This window comes from Typopeltis vanoorti, chromosome 15 (genome assembly GCF_054136105.1).
Source record: "Typopeltis vanoorti isolate ZY-2024b chromosome 15, IOZ_Tvanoo_1.0, whole genome shotgun sequence".
NCBI classification, from domain to species: Eukaryota; Metazoa; Arthropoda; class Arachnida; order Uropygi; family Thelyphonidae; genus Typopeltis; species Typopeltis vanoorti.
This window is the reverse complement of record NC_143563.1, coordinates 48,161,296-48,176,053: the sequence shown is the minus strand read 5'-3', so window position 1 is coordinate 48,176,053 and position 14,758 is coordinate 48,161,296. Positions and strand designations below refer to the sequence as shown.

General features: G+C 32.7%; 1 protein-coding gene across 2 annotated transcripts in view; it reads right to left on the bottom strand.

Moving 5' to 3' along the window:
* Naa60 (N-alpha-acetyltransferase 60) overlaps positions 1-14,758 on the bottom strand; it is a 151,535-nt gene that overhangs the window by 23,101 nt on the left and 113,676 nt on the right. For both annotated transcript variants that reach the window (XM_090404929.1, XM_090404930.1), the window contains one exon: positions 713-950. In XM_090404929.1, the coding sequence (XP_090261055.1) occupies positions 713-950 (238 nt within the window). The remainder of the gene's footprint in view (positions 1-712; positions 951-14,758) is intronic.

Below are 14,758 nucleotides of genomic sequence, written 5' to 3'. Positions count from 1 at the left end.
CAATTATTGTTTCTTTGTCATCCTCAGTCTACACAGTTATATTAACACCTAAGCATACTGTCAAAATAAATCAAATTTGTAGCAATAAATACATTATCTAATTTGAGTCTTACTGTGCTTTAAGGAGGAAAGTTGTATATTTTAGTTTAAACACAAAATAACAGTAACCCAAGTCTTAAGAAACCCAGAACACTTGAGGGCTGACTTCAAGATTTTCAGAAAAAAATATGCAACTGTGGTAGTGACCTTAAACTGCATCTGTAGGGAAGCATACAGTAAGACCTGGTAAATGGCATGTTTAAGGCTGTCATTTAGTTTTTACTTGTTTCTGATGTTGATATAATTTTTTATCTAAAAATAACACAGGAAACCATGGAAAAATACTGGTGATAAATCTTATATATTCCAATGGTCATAACAGCATCTTACTTGGTATTTAAAAAAGATTTTTAAGAGTGGGACTCAGTATGCTACGTTTTCAAAAATTTTTCATTCCAGTGGTTTCAATTTCTCATTCTGTTTAATTAATGAATTCAGCTTTGGAAATTATATGAATTATAAAACTGCATTGCAGCTAATTTTAATACCATACTTGTCTTATAATTTAAATTGTATTTTGATTATTAAGTTAAATTAAACTACAGTAATTAATCTCTCATTCATTCTCCTTTTGAGCATGTACACACACAAGCATACAATTAATAAAGGATATATGAAAGTCCATGGTGGATGACCTCCATTAATATATAACACATACGAATAACCATCTTTAGCTACTCCATGCACAGAATAATAAAGTGGAAGGTAAGAGTGCAGCTGGAAATTTCTATGTTCATAAAACTGAATGGCTGTTGTATTATTTGTCAGCACATGAAGAAAGATTGCCTTGCAGCTGTTGCCCTCAGGATTGGTAGTCAAATGGTCTACTAAACTGTTTAATAGTAAAGTGGCTGAAAGCAAAAAAAAAAATATATATATATATATATATATATATGCATACATATCTAAATATACACTGGCAACCAAGATATATCATGAGTTGACAACTTAAGCAGTGAATAATACAAAAATTAATTTAAATTACAAATTATAAATTTTAACTATATTTCCTGAAAAAGGTATATATATTTATACATTAGTTTAAAAAGCAATACATTTCAGACATTTGTTATTCTTCTATAATCAAAGATGGAGTCATGAAACTCACAAAAATAGCTTTTCAAGCTCCACTTTCAAAGAAAATGACTTCAGCAAAAACAACTTAGAAAAATATATCCACATACAGCTCAGGTTAAGTTCAAAGTTGATATAAAAATTCAGCTTCTAATCATAAATGACCTTTTTACGGTGATAGGATTATTACTGGACAATATCTGTGCCTACTTTACAAGCAAATGTTTGTTCTCTAGTCAACTATTTAAACTAAAGTGGCAAAGATTTTCTATTTTGTAGGTAACTGCAAAATTCAAAACTCAGTCAGATAAATCACCAAGATCCTGAAGTAATAAATTTCAAAGACAGTGTCCTAAGCAACTTTTGTCTCTAATAAGTATTTTAAAAATGAAGTATCATATTACTGTAAATTCATAAAATGGTATAATAATCTTGCAGTTAAGATGCAAATTATATAAAATATAAGGAGATTATTAGAAATATTACCAAAGGAGACAGGAAGAGAGTAGAAAGAAGTTTTATGGCACAAGCATTACCGATACAGGGAAAGATGTATGATCAAGTGTTAAAAGAAAGCATTAAAATGTCCATTATGATAAAATACAAGACAGTGTAGATTTATGCCTAGAAGATGATGCATATGTATAGTGAGCGTTTATATTAAAAATTACTGTGAAAAATATATATAAAAGGATATGTTTGTACTTTTAAAGAAAGCAAGTCACTAATTCTATAGTGTATTTAGACTACATCTACACTGGTATCCAAAACCTAAGAACAATCCATATTTTTACCTGTATATGAAAAAATTTGCCTTTACCCACCTTGGTATTGCAATTTTTTAGTTATTTCTTGGAGAATTAAGGGCTAATTTTTCTGCTTTGATTAAATTGCAACTTAGCTGTTTATTAGAATTTAGTATGTTTGATGTTTCCATCCATATTTCATCGGCTGTATTGGAGAGGAGGGATTTTAGACCTCTTTCAAATGTGGTACATAACGTCTAGTTTGTTTACTGGACTTGGTACAATAGTGTAGTTTAAGCCTTTTTGCAGAAGCGAAAGTTCTCCTTCGTTAAGGTTGTAGTTGGATGTGTCGATAACTTTGCCGTGGTCCATTGGTGGTTGGTTGCCCCCCGCCCCCCCTCCAATATAGCCAATAAAATACTGATGGAAACACCCAACATACTAAATTCTAATAAACAGCTAAGTTGCAATTTAACCAAAGCAGAAAAATTAGCCCTTATATCTCTAAGAAATAACAAAGACATCATTACTACCAGCAGATAAAGGCAATGCTACCGTTGTTTTTGATCAGACACCATACCTTGAAAAAATTAACCAATTGATATCTGACCACAACATGTACCAAGTGGTTAACTACAATCCTACAAATCACATCAAAAAGAAAACAACAGAATTAATCAAATCAGTAAAAGTCCAGAGAAAACAATTTAAACGATATTAAAACATTATGCCCGTGCTTCCAGAATTTATGGCCTAAAATACACAAAACAAACACACCACTACAACTGATATTTGAAGGAATCGACAGCTCCAATTATCACTTAGACAAGAAACTAGTGGCTACACTCAAGGAGTTGGCAGGTCATTTCCCCTCCTACATAAAAAAATACACAACACTTCATAAAACAAAATTAAAAACATCACACTCAACGAGGAAGATTTATTAGTCAGCTTAGACATAACAGCCCTTTTCACTAATGTCCCAATTAATGATACTATTCTTCTTACAAAGAACATATTTCCACCCGATATCGCAGCCCTTTTTGCCCACTTACTTCGTTCTGGATATTTTGTGTGACAAAATATAATAATTTTGTCACACAAAAATAATTTCTTCCTGCAAAAAAGAAGGTACAGCCAAGGGCTCACCACTTTTCCCACCAATAGCTAACTTTTACATCAAGTAATGAGCTCTAGATTCAGCAAGCCCAAAGTCTGGCTCAGATATGTTGTTGATATTTTCACCATTTGGCTCCATGGCCGCAGAACATTAAATACATTCCTAAACTGAATAAACAACACAAACACATCCAATTTACCATCAAGATTGAAAACAGTAACTCTTTCTTTCTTTTCTGGACACACTTTTCACGTCATCCCTCAGGCTGCCTTTCATCCATGGTCTACCTTAAACCAACACACAGGCCAATACATACACAAAAATTCATACCACCATCCAACACAAAAACTATGGTCAGCAACAAACTCAAACATAGAGCCCTAACAATTTGCTCCAGTGAGCAGGCACTAGACAAAGAATATGAAATTATTAGCCAAACATTTATAAAAAATGGCTACTACAAAAAACAGTTCACAAGATCCTCCACAATAATACCATTAAAAGCAAAAAATGTTACAAGAATGCCATACCATACATTAGCGGAATATTAGAAAACATATATAGAACACCACATAAATACAACATTAAGACAACCATCAAACCTCCTGCAAAATTTAGAAGTATATTCATCCAAAGATCCCCTTTTCCCTACCTTGCCCATCCAGGAGTTTACAAAATGCAGTGCACCTGCAACCTACCTTACATACGGGAGAAACAGGGTGCACCATCCCAATAAGAAAAGAGGAACATAAACATCACATTAAATTTCTCCACTATGGTAAAGCATGTTAAGCCTTGATTCTATGACATGCACTTCAAATGTCACAGAATCAATTGAAAAGGCACCAAGTCCCTACACTGTACCAAAACCTGGTTTGAAAGAAGGTTCAAGGAAGCTTGTGAGATGCTGACATATCATCTGAATCTAAACAAGAATGATGGATTAGTAATTCCAAGAATCTGAATGATCCATCTGCAACCTATATAGCATCCAGAACCCCAAAACAAGAAAACCTTAATGTAAGATTATTAAAAGAACACATAAGACCACAGTAATAACTTTTAATTAATAAAGGTACAGATATTTCATACTAAAACTACTAATACATCTTCAGTGTCACACAAACAGTTATAGGAATGGAATACAAGTAACGAACATTTGGTGGATCACCTATTAAAATACAGTTGTTGCCGCGTGCTAGGAAATGATAGAAAATAATAATTAATCTTTAAGATAATTGGTTTTTTTATTGATTACATAAAATAAAAGTCTCCCAGATCTTCAATAAATCAATAAAAAAAACAATTATCTTAAAGATTAATTATTATTTTCTATCATTTCCTAGCACGCGGCAACAACTGTATTTTAATAGGTGATCCACCAAATGTTCGTTACTTGTATTCCATTCCTATAACTGTTTGTGTGACACTGAAGATGTACTATTAGTTTTAGTATGAAATATCTGTACCTTTATTAATTGAAAGTTATTACTGTGGTCTTATGTGTTCTTTTAATAATTATACTATGCCACAGGTACCTCTAAAAATAAGAATGTAAGAGAACTGTAGAGATATGTTTAATGTAGTTCTGCTATAAAACTTAATTTTTGTTTATTTCGAGATTTTTTTCTATCATCTGTATATTATTATACTGATATGTATATAAAATTTGTTTTATTTTATTAATTAATTTATATTTTGTATATATTTTATTTATTATTATTTTTTCCATCAGAGATCAGGCTAGGGTAAGTGATAAAGCACTTAGATTTATCATATATTTGTGTAGTGTCATGTAGCTTGTGTCCTATGCATATGTATGTTTTCCTGATGATGACCTCAATACAGAGGTCAAAACGTCGAGTGCTATTTTCTTAATTATCAGTAATTACTCTGTGTGGTTTTGTCTCCATGAATGCTGACCACTGTGTAACCTTAAAAGAAAGAACTAACTCAGATCTTCCCAAAGGGAGAGTGTCACATCCTCCTTGTGACTGCAATATGAAGGCAATATCTCATTTGCCCAGCTATCATACTAAGCATGAACATAAACTTCTGTAACGGAAATAAATTTCAAGTCATGTGGAAATTTTTCAAAATGGGAAAAACAGAAAAAAATTATTTGTGTCACATCCACCTTATGACTGCAATATGAAGGCAATATCTCATTTGCCCATATTCTGTGAAGAAAATTATGCTCTAATGTCAAGGTAATTATTACTGAAATACTGAAATTTATGATACACAACTCAGCTGTTTATAAATAAACTGCCACACAATTCATTAAAGAAGTGTATAAACACTAGAATTATTTGTAAACACGTTATCCTTTTTGCTCTTCCCTCCTCAACACTAAAACTAAGAAAAACACAATAAGAACAACACTTAAATCTGCAAGTGTGTGATAATACATGCTATCAATTTTTATTATGATTATTATTACATGACACCTCCCGGGAGTCCAAAGACTCATCAAGGGGGGGGGGGGGCACCTTCTCTACAATTCTCTGTCTCAATCAACTACACCGACGCCATCTACCGCCAACCACCACTAGCATTTCCACAAACAATCACAAACACCCATGCCCACGGCGGGATTTGAACCCACAGCCTTTTGGCTGCAGAGCGGATACACTAACCACTCGGCCAACCAGGCTGGCTCAATTGCAGGCGGATACATCCATCTACAACTATTAGAATTCAAAGATATCAATTAAAATAATTACAATACTAAGAAACACAGGAGTGAAAAGTGTTACTTAAGATGATTTCCCAAATTGGAAAAGTTTAACACAATTGTTTTTGTTAAGGTTCAGACAAGTGAATGTGAATTATTGATTTCACATTCTTGAAAATTATTATTGATTGATTCAAGCCAGAGGCATGTGGTGAGGTTGTCTGCAGAGAATTTCATGGTGAACCCAGGAAGCTAAAAGCAGTCAAAAAAAAAATAAAAAATAAAGTATATCAAAAGTTCTTGGCAAGTAAGTCAGCTGTGCTCTGAGAGAATACTGAGAACAATGTAAGAAAGTGAAGCATTGTGTAAAACTAGTTGAACAATAGTCATGGGAAAACAGGTATGAACACAGACAATAAATATGAGTAAAATGGTAAAATATGCTGCAGGCTATTGAAAAAAACTCAAAAATGGAGGAAGGAGTACTTATAAAAGAAATCAGATCAGAGTGATTACTTTGAAAGACTGCTAATCAAAACAAGCTGTGATAGCACAGTGGTAAAAAAATACTCAACAAGAATGCAGTAAGGAATATATATCAGTGCTTTAAGCAGAAAAAGCCATCAAAAACCTGATATGTGAAAAGGCAACTGAGGTAGATGATCATCAATAACAACTTTCTTTGTCCACTGCTGGACAAATGCCTCTCCATGCTTCATTCATTTTGGCAGATCATATGCATCACTCCATCATAAATGTCCATAACACCTTGTTATCTTATCATCACATTTTACCACTGGTCTACCTGGTTTCCTATAAACAGTTCTGGATGTCCATTCTGTCAGACATTCTCATTACGCATAAAATCTCACATGATAAATAATATCATGTTTGTTTTTACAAGTTTTTTCTTTAGGAAATTACATATAAAATGTCATTGTTTGCATTATTACTATAAATTCTTTTGTATGCTTTTTTGCGTAACTGCAAATATGCTTAATTGCAAATTTTCGCAATTAATAACTTAATTGCGAAACTTTGTTAAACTAATGTGATTTATGAAATATGACATCACTATGTAACAATCTAAATGCATGTCCATATATAGCAATTTCGAAAGATGAGTGAAGTGTGACATCATGTCCTGATGTCAATCCATGATCATATATAAAAGTTTCGAGAGACGCACGCACGCATGCATACAACATGAAGTCCAGGCCTTCATAAACTTTAGCATCAAGAGGGATTTCATCTTGCGGCTTTCACTTTCTCTTACCTGGATCTGATGTCATGAAGTCCACTATCAGTCATCTTAGGTTTCTGAGTCTTCTATTACCTGGATCTGCCACCACGGGAGGTCCGCTGTCCATCATCAAAAGAGGAGCATCTCACATCCTGAGGTTCTTCGAGTCCAGATCAGTCACTGAGCCCACTGCCATGAAAAGTTTGCTGTCTATCATTGGAATGGCTCATTAAAAGAGAGCTACTCATAGCTACTACATCTCCGAATTAAGGGTTCAGAATTATCGATGACTCAGACAAAGAAGAAATTCAGCAGGAGATCAAGAATGAGCCAGCAGAAAGAAAGAAAGAGAAAGGGAGCACCATCATGTGAACAAAAAAAATCATGTAACGGATAAGTGCTGAATGAGAGTATTGTAAAGAATGCAACTCATTGTAAGTACTTAGATATATGATAATTCTAATTCTGAGCAAATTCATATCAAGTGTGTCTCTGTTTGTAGTCAATTGTGACAATGTAAATAATTACAATAAGAGTACTGTATGAGGTGGTGTAAATTAATATGGAGTTAGACTCACTCAAGGTGTGCTTTACATTCAAATTATATAATAATGACTAGTAGGATGTATTAAATTGTATTTAGATTTTAAGAATAGAAATGTAGGAAAACTAAACCTAATTTAGAAACATTCGTAACTATTAATTGTGATCTGATTGTATAAATGTGCTAATGTGGATTGAACAGTGTAACAAGAATTCTTAATTTAATTAAATAGCTTGAGAACGTCACATTGGACTGATTTTGTCAATGCACTATCCCCAAAAATATTCGAACCTGCATAAAATTAAATAATGAAAAGTTGAGTGTCAATCTTAGATTAACACGTTCACTGCCACACTCCTTGGGCATAGTTTGTTATCACACGGCAAGCACTTTCACTTCTTCAAGGTCAGTACGAGTAATCTCGTAGCCGGCTTATCAGACAGAATTTTGTTTCATACGCCAACTACGAGTAATCTCATGTCACCCTACCTATATCTTACATGCACTGACGACTGTGTAACTCGAGTTCAGAGTCAGTTATCTTCAATTACACCATGGCCAGTAAAAGAAAGCTTACAGATGAAGAATTAGAAGCTTACACTAATATGAGCAATGATGAATGGAATGAATTATTTAGTTCTGATTCCGGAGATGATTATAATCATACAGACGACTCTAGCAGTGACTCAAATGATGAAGAAAATTCTGAAGATGAAGTTTGTGTCCAGCCAAATACATCAACATTTACTAATTGGGAAAATTCAGAACAAGAGCCCCCACAATTTGACTTTGTTGAAAATACAGGTTTTAAAATTGACACTGCAAATTTCAGTATCGAAAAGTTGGTTAAACTTTTTTTTCCTAAAGATTTTCTCACACTTTTAGTTGAACAAACCAATTTATATCATCATCATCATACGTATCAAGGATTTAGGCCTAGTATGGCCTGTTCCGGCCTTAGAAGTCATCGTTGAATCGTTTAAGAGGACGTCCTGATTTTCTTTTTCCTAATGGCTTGTACTTTAAGGCTTGTTTTGGCAATCTTTCTGTTTTCATTCTTTGAACGTGTTCCATCCATTTATGTTTATATTTTTTAATTTTTTCAATTACCGGTTCTTGGTTTAATTCTTTCATAATATCTTCGTTTTTTTTTTGTGATCAAATAGGGTATACTTTGCAGTTTTTCTCATAAACTTCATTTCTGCTGTTGTTAATCTTTGTTTGTCTTTTTGTTTTATTGTCCAGATTTCACTTCCATACATTAAGACCGGTAGGGCTAATGTATTGTATACTTTTAGCCTGGTTTGTTTTTGAACTAGGTTTGGTTTAAATATAGAGTTAATTACTCCTGTTATTTTTAAATATTTTGCAATTTTTATGTTTATATCTTTTTCATTTTCATAAGTGATCATACATCCTAGGTAGTTAAATGAATTCACCTGTTCTAAGATCTTGTTATCTAATACTATTTTAGTTCTTGCTGGAGCTTGTCCTTTAAAGGCCATAGTTTTTGATTTTTCCGTTGATATTATCATACCATTATCTTTGGATATCTCATTTAGATTTAAAATAGCTTTCTGTAAGTTATCTTCAGAATTTGTAATTATTATTTGGTCGTCTGCAAAGAGGAGAGTGTTTAAGTTAACTGTAGGTGAAAGTTTAATTCCTTGATGTAAATTTTTACTCCATTTTATTATTATTTCATTTAAGTAGATATTAAAAAGAGTTGCTGAGAGGGGACATCCCTGTCGGACCCCTTGGTTTATCTCTCTTGTATATGATAGCTCGTGATTTAATCTTATTTGTATTTGATTATTTTCATATATACTTGTGACAACTTTTAGGATATTATTTGGTATTTGTCTTTCTTTTAATATGTTAAATAATATATTTCTTTTAACTTTGTCAAATGCTTTTTCAAAGTCAATAAATGCAATATGTGTTTCTAAATTATATTCTCTTCTTTTCTCTATTATTAATTTTAGGCAGAAGGCTGGGTCTATACATGATCATCCTTTTCTAAATCCATTTTGTACCTCTAGAATAAAGTTTTCAGAATATTTCATTAGTTTGTTATTTAAGATTCTGCTATATATTTTGTAACATGAATTTAGTATACTGATACCTCTATAGTTTTTAGGGTCATTTCTATTACCTTTCTTAAAGACCAATTTATATGCTTTACAAAATATTGAGCAAAGGTGAGCACAGATCAAAAAAAGTCAAAACGCGCATAAATTTTATATAGTTACTGGAAACACGACTGCGTTAAAATTTAAAGATAAATTTATCTAAGTTTTTGTTGGAATGGATGAGCTTACAACATCACAGAATATCAGCAGGATTCAGGATCTACATTATTTGGAAATTTTACCACCTATAGAAAAAAAGAATCGCCCGACAAAGCCATGCCGGGTATGTACACGAAACAAACAACGATGGGAACCACATTGTCGTTGTCCTGTGTGCCAGGAAAAAACCACCGTTGTGCATGGAAAATTGTTTTAAAGTGTTCCATTCGTAATTTAATTTACAAATTACGGGTTTACTCGTGCTTGGCATAGGTGGTTGGTAATTGACATACGAGTATATTCTTAGTTGGCTTGTGAGGCTCGTATATAATATATTATACTTTTGCTGAAATTATTTTTCTTCTGCCAAGCCCCCAGACGTGCTTTCCGCTTTATTCACAAGCCAAGGGTTCAAATTAAGGTGCTTATACTATGGGTTAACTCGTGCTTGGCATAGGAGGTCGGTAATCGACGTACAAGTATATTCGTAGTTGGCTTGTGAGGCTCATATACCAACTACAAGTATACTTGTAGTTGCCAGCAAATGTGTTAAGTAATTAAGATCAAGCCACGAATGAATTAAAGTAAAGATTAACTTTAGCGGGGAATAACAACAATATCTGCTTTGTCTTCAGTTTAGATCCTTATAGCCTCGCACTCAATACATAGTCTAACTGGTGCAGTCGGAAAACAAATAAATTTGTCAGACTATAGAGTGTGAGCAAAAATAAGATAGTAGAATATAGCAAAATGACGGCAGCTGACAATTATGGCAGTTGACATTTTACGACATTTAAAGAAGACGAAGCAAGATTATTACACTTCTTTCCCAGTGCTATTTGTAGCCTTTTATTACAAAAATGCAATGTCCATTACCTTGTGTTTGTTTACTAATCCAAGTATTATTCTTTTTATCTAATTGGGTTATTCCCAAAATGGCTCTTTCAATGTTTTTTGTGTTGTTTTCAGTGTCTCTAGATGTTTTTAGTCAGACTCCGGGTTTCACTACCATAGGTCATTGTAGGGAACACACTGGTTGTAGATTTCTTCTTTTTAGGCTGTTTGGTAAATTGCTTTTAAATCTCTTTCTAGAATGGTTTAAAAGTTTTCCATCCTGCTGATATTCCAGCTGAAATATGTATGTCAATATGTCTTTGGAGTATTTTCATTATTTTTAATTTATCCATTTATTTGTAGGCTTATCTCCAAGACTTACGTCAATAATCATATGTTCCAGTTCTTTTGGTGATGTTGCTATTAGTATATCAACAAATCATAGATTTCTTAAGTATTCTCAATTAATATTCAGTCCTCTTTCATCCCAGTTCAATTTTTTCATAACTCATACAAGGGTTGTAGCAAATAATTTTGGTGAGATAGTCTCCCTGTCTAACTCCTCTTTTAATTTCTATTTCTCTTTCTTTTCCATTTAAATTTATTATTGCTAAACCTCTCTCATGTATATGACTTAATATGTTACTATAAATATTATCTATTCCTATATCTTCAAGCATTTTTCATAATCTACGAAAGCCAAAGAAATTAGTATGCTATTGTAAAATCTCTCACAATTCATTTAATTAATTAACTCATTGAGTTCGATTTTACAGAGGTTTCCAAACATATATTATTATTATTAGGGGCAACTCCAGGGAGTCGACAGACCCATTGAGGGAGGCCCTAACATCATGTTAGGGCCTCCTAACATGATGTGTATTTGCCTTGAACTCATTCACAGTCATGGCACCCACAACAGACTCTGGCAGCTTATTCCACTCATTCACCACTCTCCAAGTAAAAAACCTAGCTCTAACACCCTTGCTAACCACATTCTTGCCCAGCTTCCATGTATGGCCCCTAGTCCTCCATATAAAATAGAATTTTGTGATAATTAAATAAATGTAATAATTTTTCTGTAAAATGCATAAAATAATTTCCATTAAGTTGTATGAAAAAGGAAAAGAGGGGATTAACAGAGATTAGAACGATGACTAGCCAAAAACAAACATTTGCAACGTCTTGCGAACATAAAAATATGCACCCACTATAGAGACACGCAAGCAGAGGGAGCTGAAGTGACATCATCATGCTAGCGGGTAATCCTGGAAATTACATCGTAGCAACAAAGGATTAGAGATGATATAAAAGAGGACTGAGATGGACCAAGAGTGCTCTTGATTTATAGGCTCCCAGTTTTTCCTTTTTCAGAGGACGAAGTTCCAGGTGTGTGTGTGTGGAGGCGAGGCTGTTTTCGATGGAGCTCCTGTTGGAATGTATGGATGTGCTAGGAGAGTGCTACTACCTGAGGTCATAGTGGCGGGTACCAACAGAAGAATTACTCCGACCTTGTCTGGCAATTCCCAGAGCGAGAACTGCCAACATCGTCTGAGCAAAGATCGTAGCCTATGATGAAGATGTAACTGAAGTTTTGTTCAATTGTCTGAACTGTATATGTGAAAGTTTACTGTAAGCAAGCACATTTTGTTAATGTTTATGAATAATACAATTAGAATTTGTATGTGTAATGAGGGTGCTTACAGGTATTTGTTAGTGAAATGTTAAATAATGAGCTATGGTTACAAAAGAGTATATTGATTGTAAATTTGTACATATAATGGAAGGAATTAAGTTAAGATGTAACTTAGGGAATAGCTACATGCTTATATAGATAGGCTTGCTAGCCTAGCAATGTGATGGGAATTAGTAATTGTTATGCGCAAAGTTCTAAATTGTATGTTGTAGCTACTGTGTATTTGAATAAGTTGAGAGAGACTTCCTCTCCCATTAGATGTGTGTGTATTGTACTTTCTTACTAGCTTAGAATAAGTGTTTTGTTTATTTAAATACCTTGCTGATCTACTGCCAATGCACCATCTCTAAAAAAAAAAAAAAAAAAAAAACTAGTGAACCTGCATGCACATTAGATTGAGAATTGCCACGACTTGCTATAGGAATTTATGTGTATTAACTATGATCTTACTTGTGTTCCCTACCTTAGTCCTCAAACTACATAAATTTCAATTAGGGCACAGTAGCTAATCTAAATAAATTTTTCTGATTGATTAGTGCGAGAATTGGTAACCTGTATATCGCAGATAGGCTGATACTTAGAGTCTGTTTACTAGCAGCGGGAATAGGGAATAAGACTTAGTAGGATTAATAGTGAGAGATGTGTTAAGCAGATTAAAATTATTTTAAGAGTAAAGCAGCATAGAGTAAAGACATAAGGTGCCAGGAGCACAGCATGTATAAGGTTAACAAAGGTGCAGTTGAACTTATGATACAAGACAATAAGAATTAGGAAGAAAAATTTCACAATGGTGCAACAGATGACGACCAAAAATATAATGCTATATTCTTTTGTTTTTTCCATTACTTGATTTAAGGCTTGCAAATGATATAAAGTTAAGGAGGATATTCTGAAACCTGCCTGTATCTTGGTTGATGAAATTTAATATACTGTTTATTCCACCATCTATAATTTTTGTAAACAGCTTATGAAGGACTGGGAGAAGGGTTGTAGGTGTATAATTTCTTATGCGTCAGTTTTATCACCTTTCTTATATAGAAGGATGATTTTTCCAGTATTCCAACTTTAAGAGCGGTTCTTCCTGTTCTTAAACACTAGTATATAATTTTGCTAGGTTTATAGGCAAGAGATCTCCTCCATTTTTGAACATTTCTATTAATATTCCATCAAGTCCAGATGTCTTTCTATTTTTCATTTTTGTAAGTGCATGTCTCACTTCTTCATCTTTGAGTTTTGGTTCATTATAGTTTGTATCTTTTCTCTATTGTTGTTCTCTATTACTTTCCCCTTATCTGTAGAATTTCTAACTGCTTGTTCTGTTTGTAATCAGTATTCCATTTTCATCTTTTACACCTGTCATATAAAGATTACCTACATTATTAAGTTTTTTTTTTTTTTTAAATTGCTGTTCTTATCATTTTTGTATTGAAATATCTTATATCCTCTTTTAGGATATTCCTTATTGTTTTGCAAAGTTCAGTATATTCTGTTTCTTACACCATATGCATCTTGTTTCAAGCTGCTTCTTTTTCTTTATTTTTAATTTGTCTATATTTGCTCTTTTTAATTCCCAGATAATTTTCAGCATTCCTTATTATACTTTTTTTTGTTAGGATACTGTAGAAATTTTAAATATTTGAAATTGGATCCATTTTTTAATGTCTTTTTATAAATTTACTTGAAATTCTTTTTTTTATTTTTTATTTGCAACATTTCTAAGATGTTTCTGGTTTTCTTATTTTATCAGTTTTTATCTTTCCATTCTTAGATATATATATATATATATATATATATATATATATATATATATGATATTATATATGATAATATATAATCAATCTCATTCTTGTTAGTTCCATTTGGATGTCTCCAGGTCCATTTGTTTTGAGATTTCTTTTTGAAAAAGGTGTTCATTATTTTTAGATTTCTTTCTTCTGAAAATTCCACTCACATTTCTTCTCTTTCATTTCTGGTGCTAATACCACTAATTCCAACAGATGCTTCAGTTGGATTTTTCTTTTTTCCTACCTTTGCATTGATATTTCCCAACAAAATATTAAAAGGATGCTTACCATTTTAAAATATGATGTAGTTGGCTATAAACAAGTTCTACTTCTTCACCCATGTAGTTAGATAAACTTGTTCTATTCTTAGGGTATATCTTTTATTTAGTTTTATCATGATTTGGCAGATTCTTTCTGATATGAATTTTACATATTCCAGCTTATTTATTTTACTGTTAATCAAAAAACCAACACATGTTTGCTTTCATCTTGTTTTCCAGTTGTTATTAGCAGATATCCATTGTTTAGATCTTGGATCATATTTCCTTTATGCCTATGTTCACTTATTCCAAGCCCATTTAATACCATTCAGCTTTATAATCTAGGTTATTAATCTGCTATCACCGATAAGAGTATCCACATTACAGATA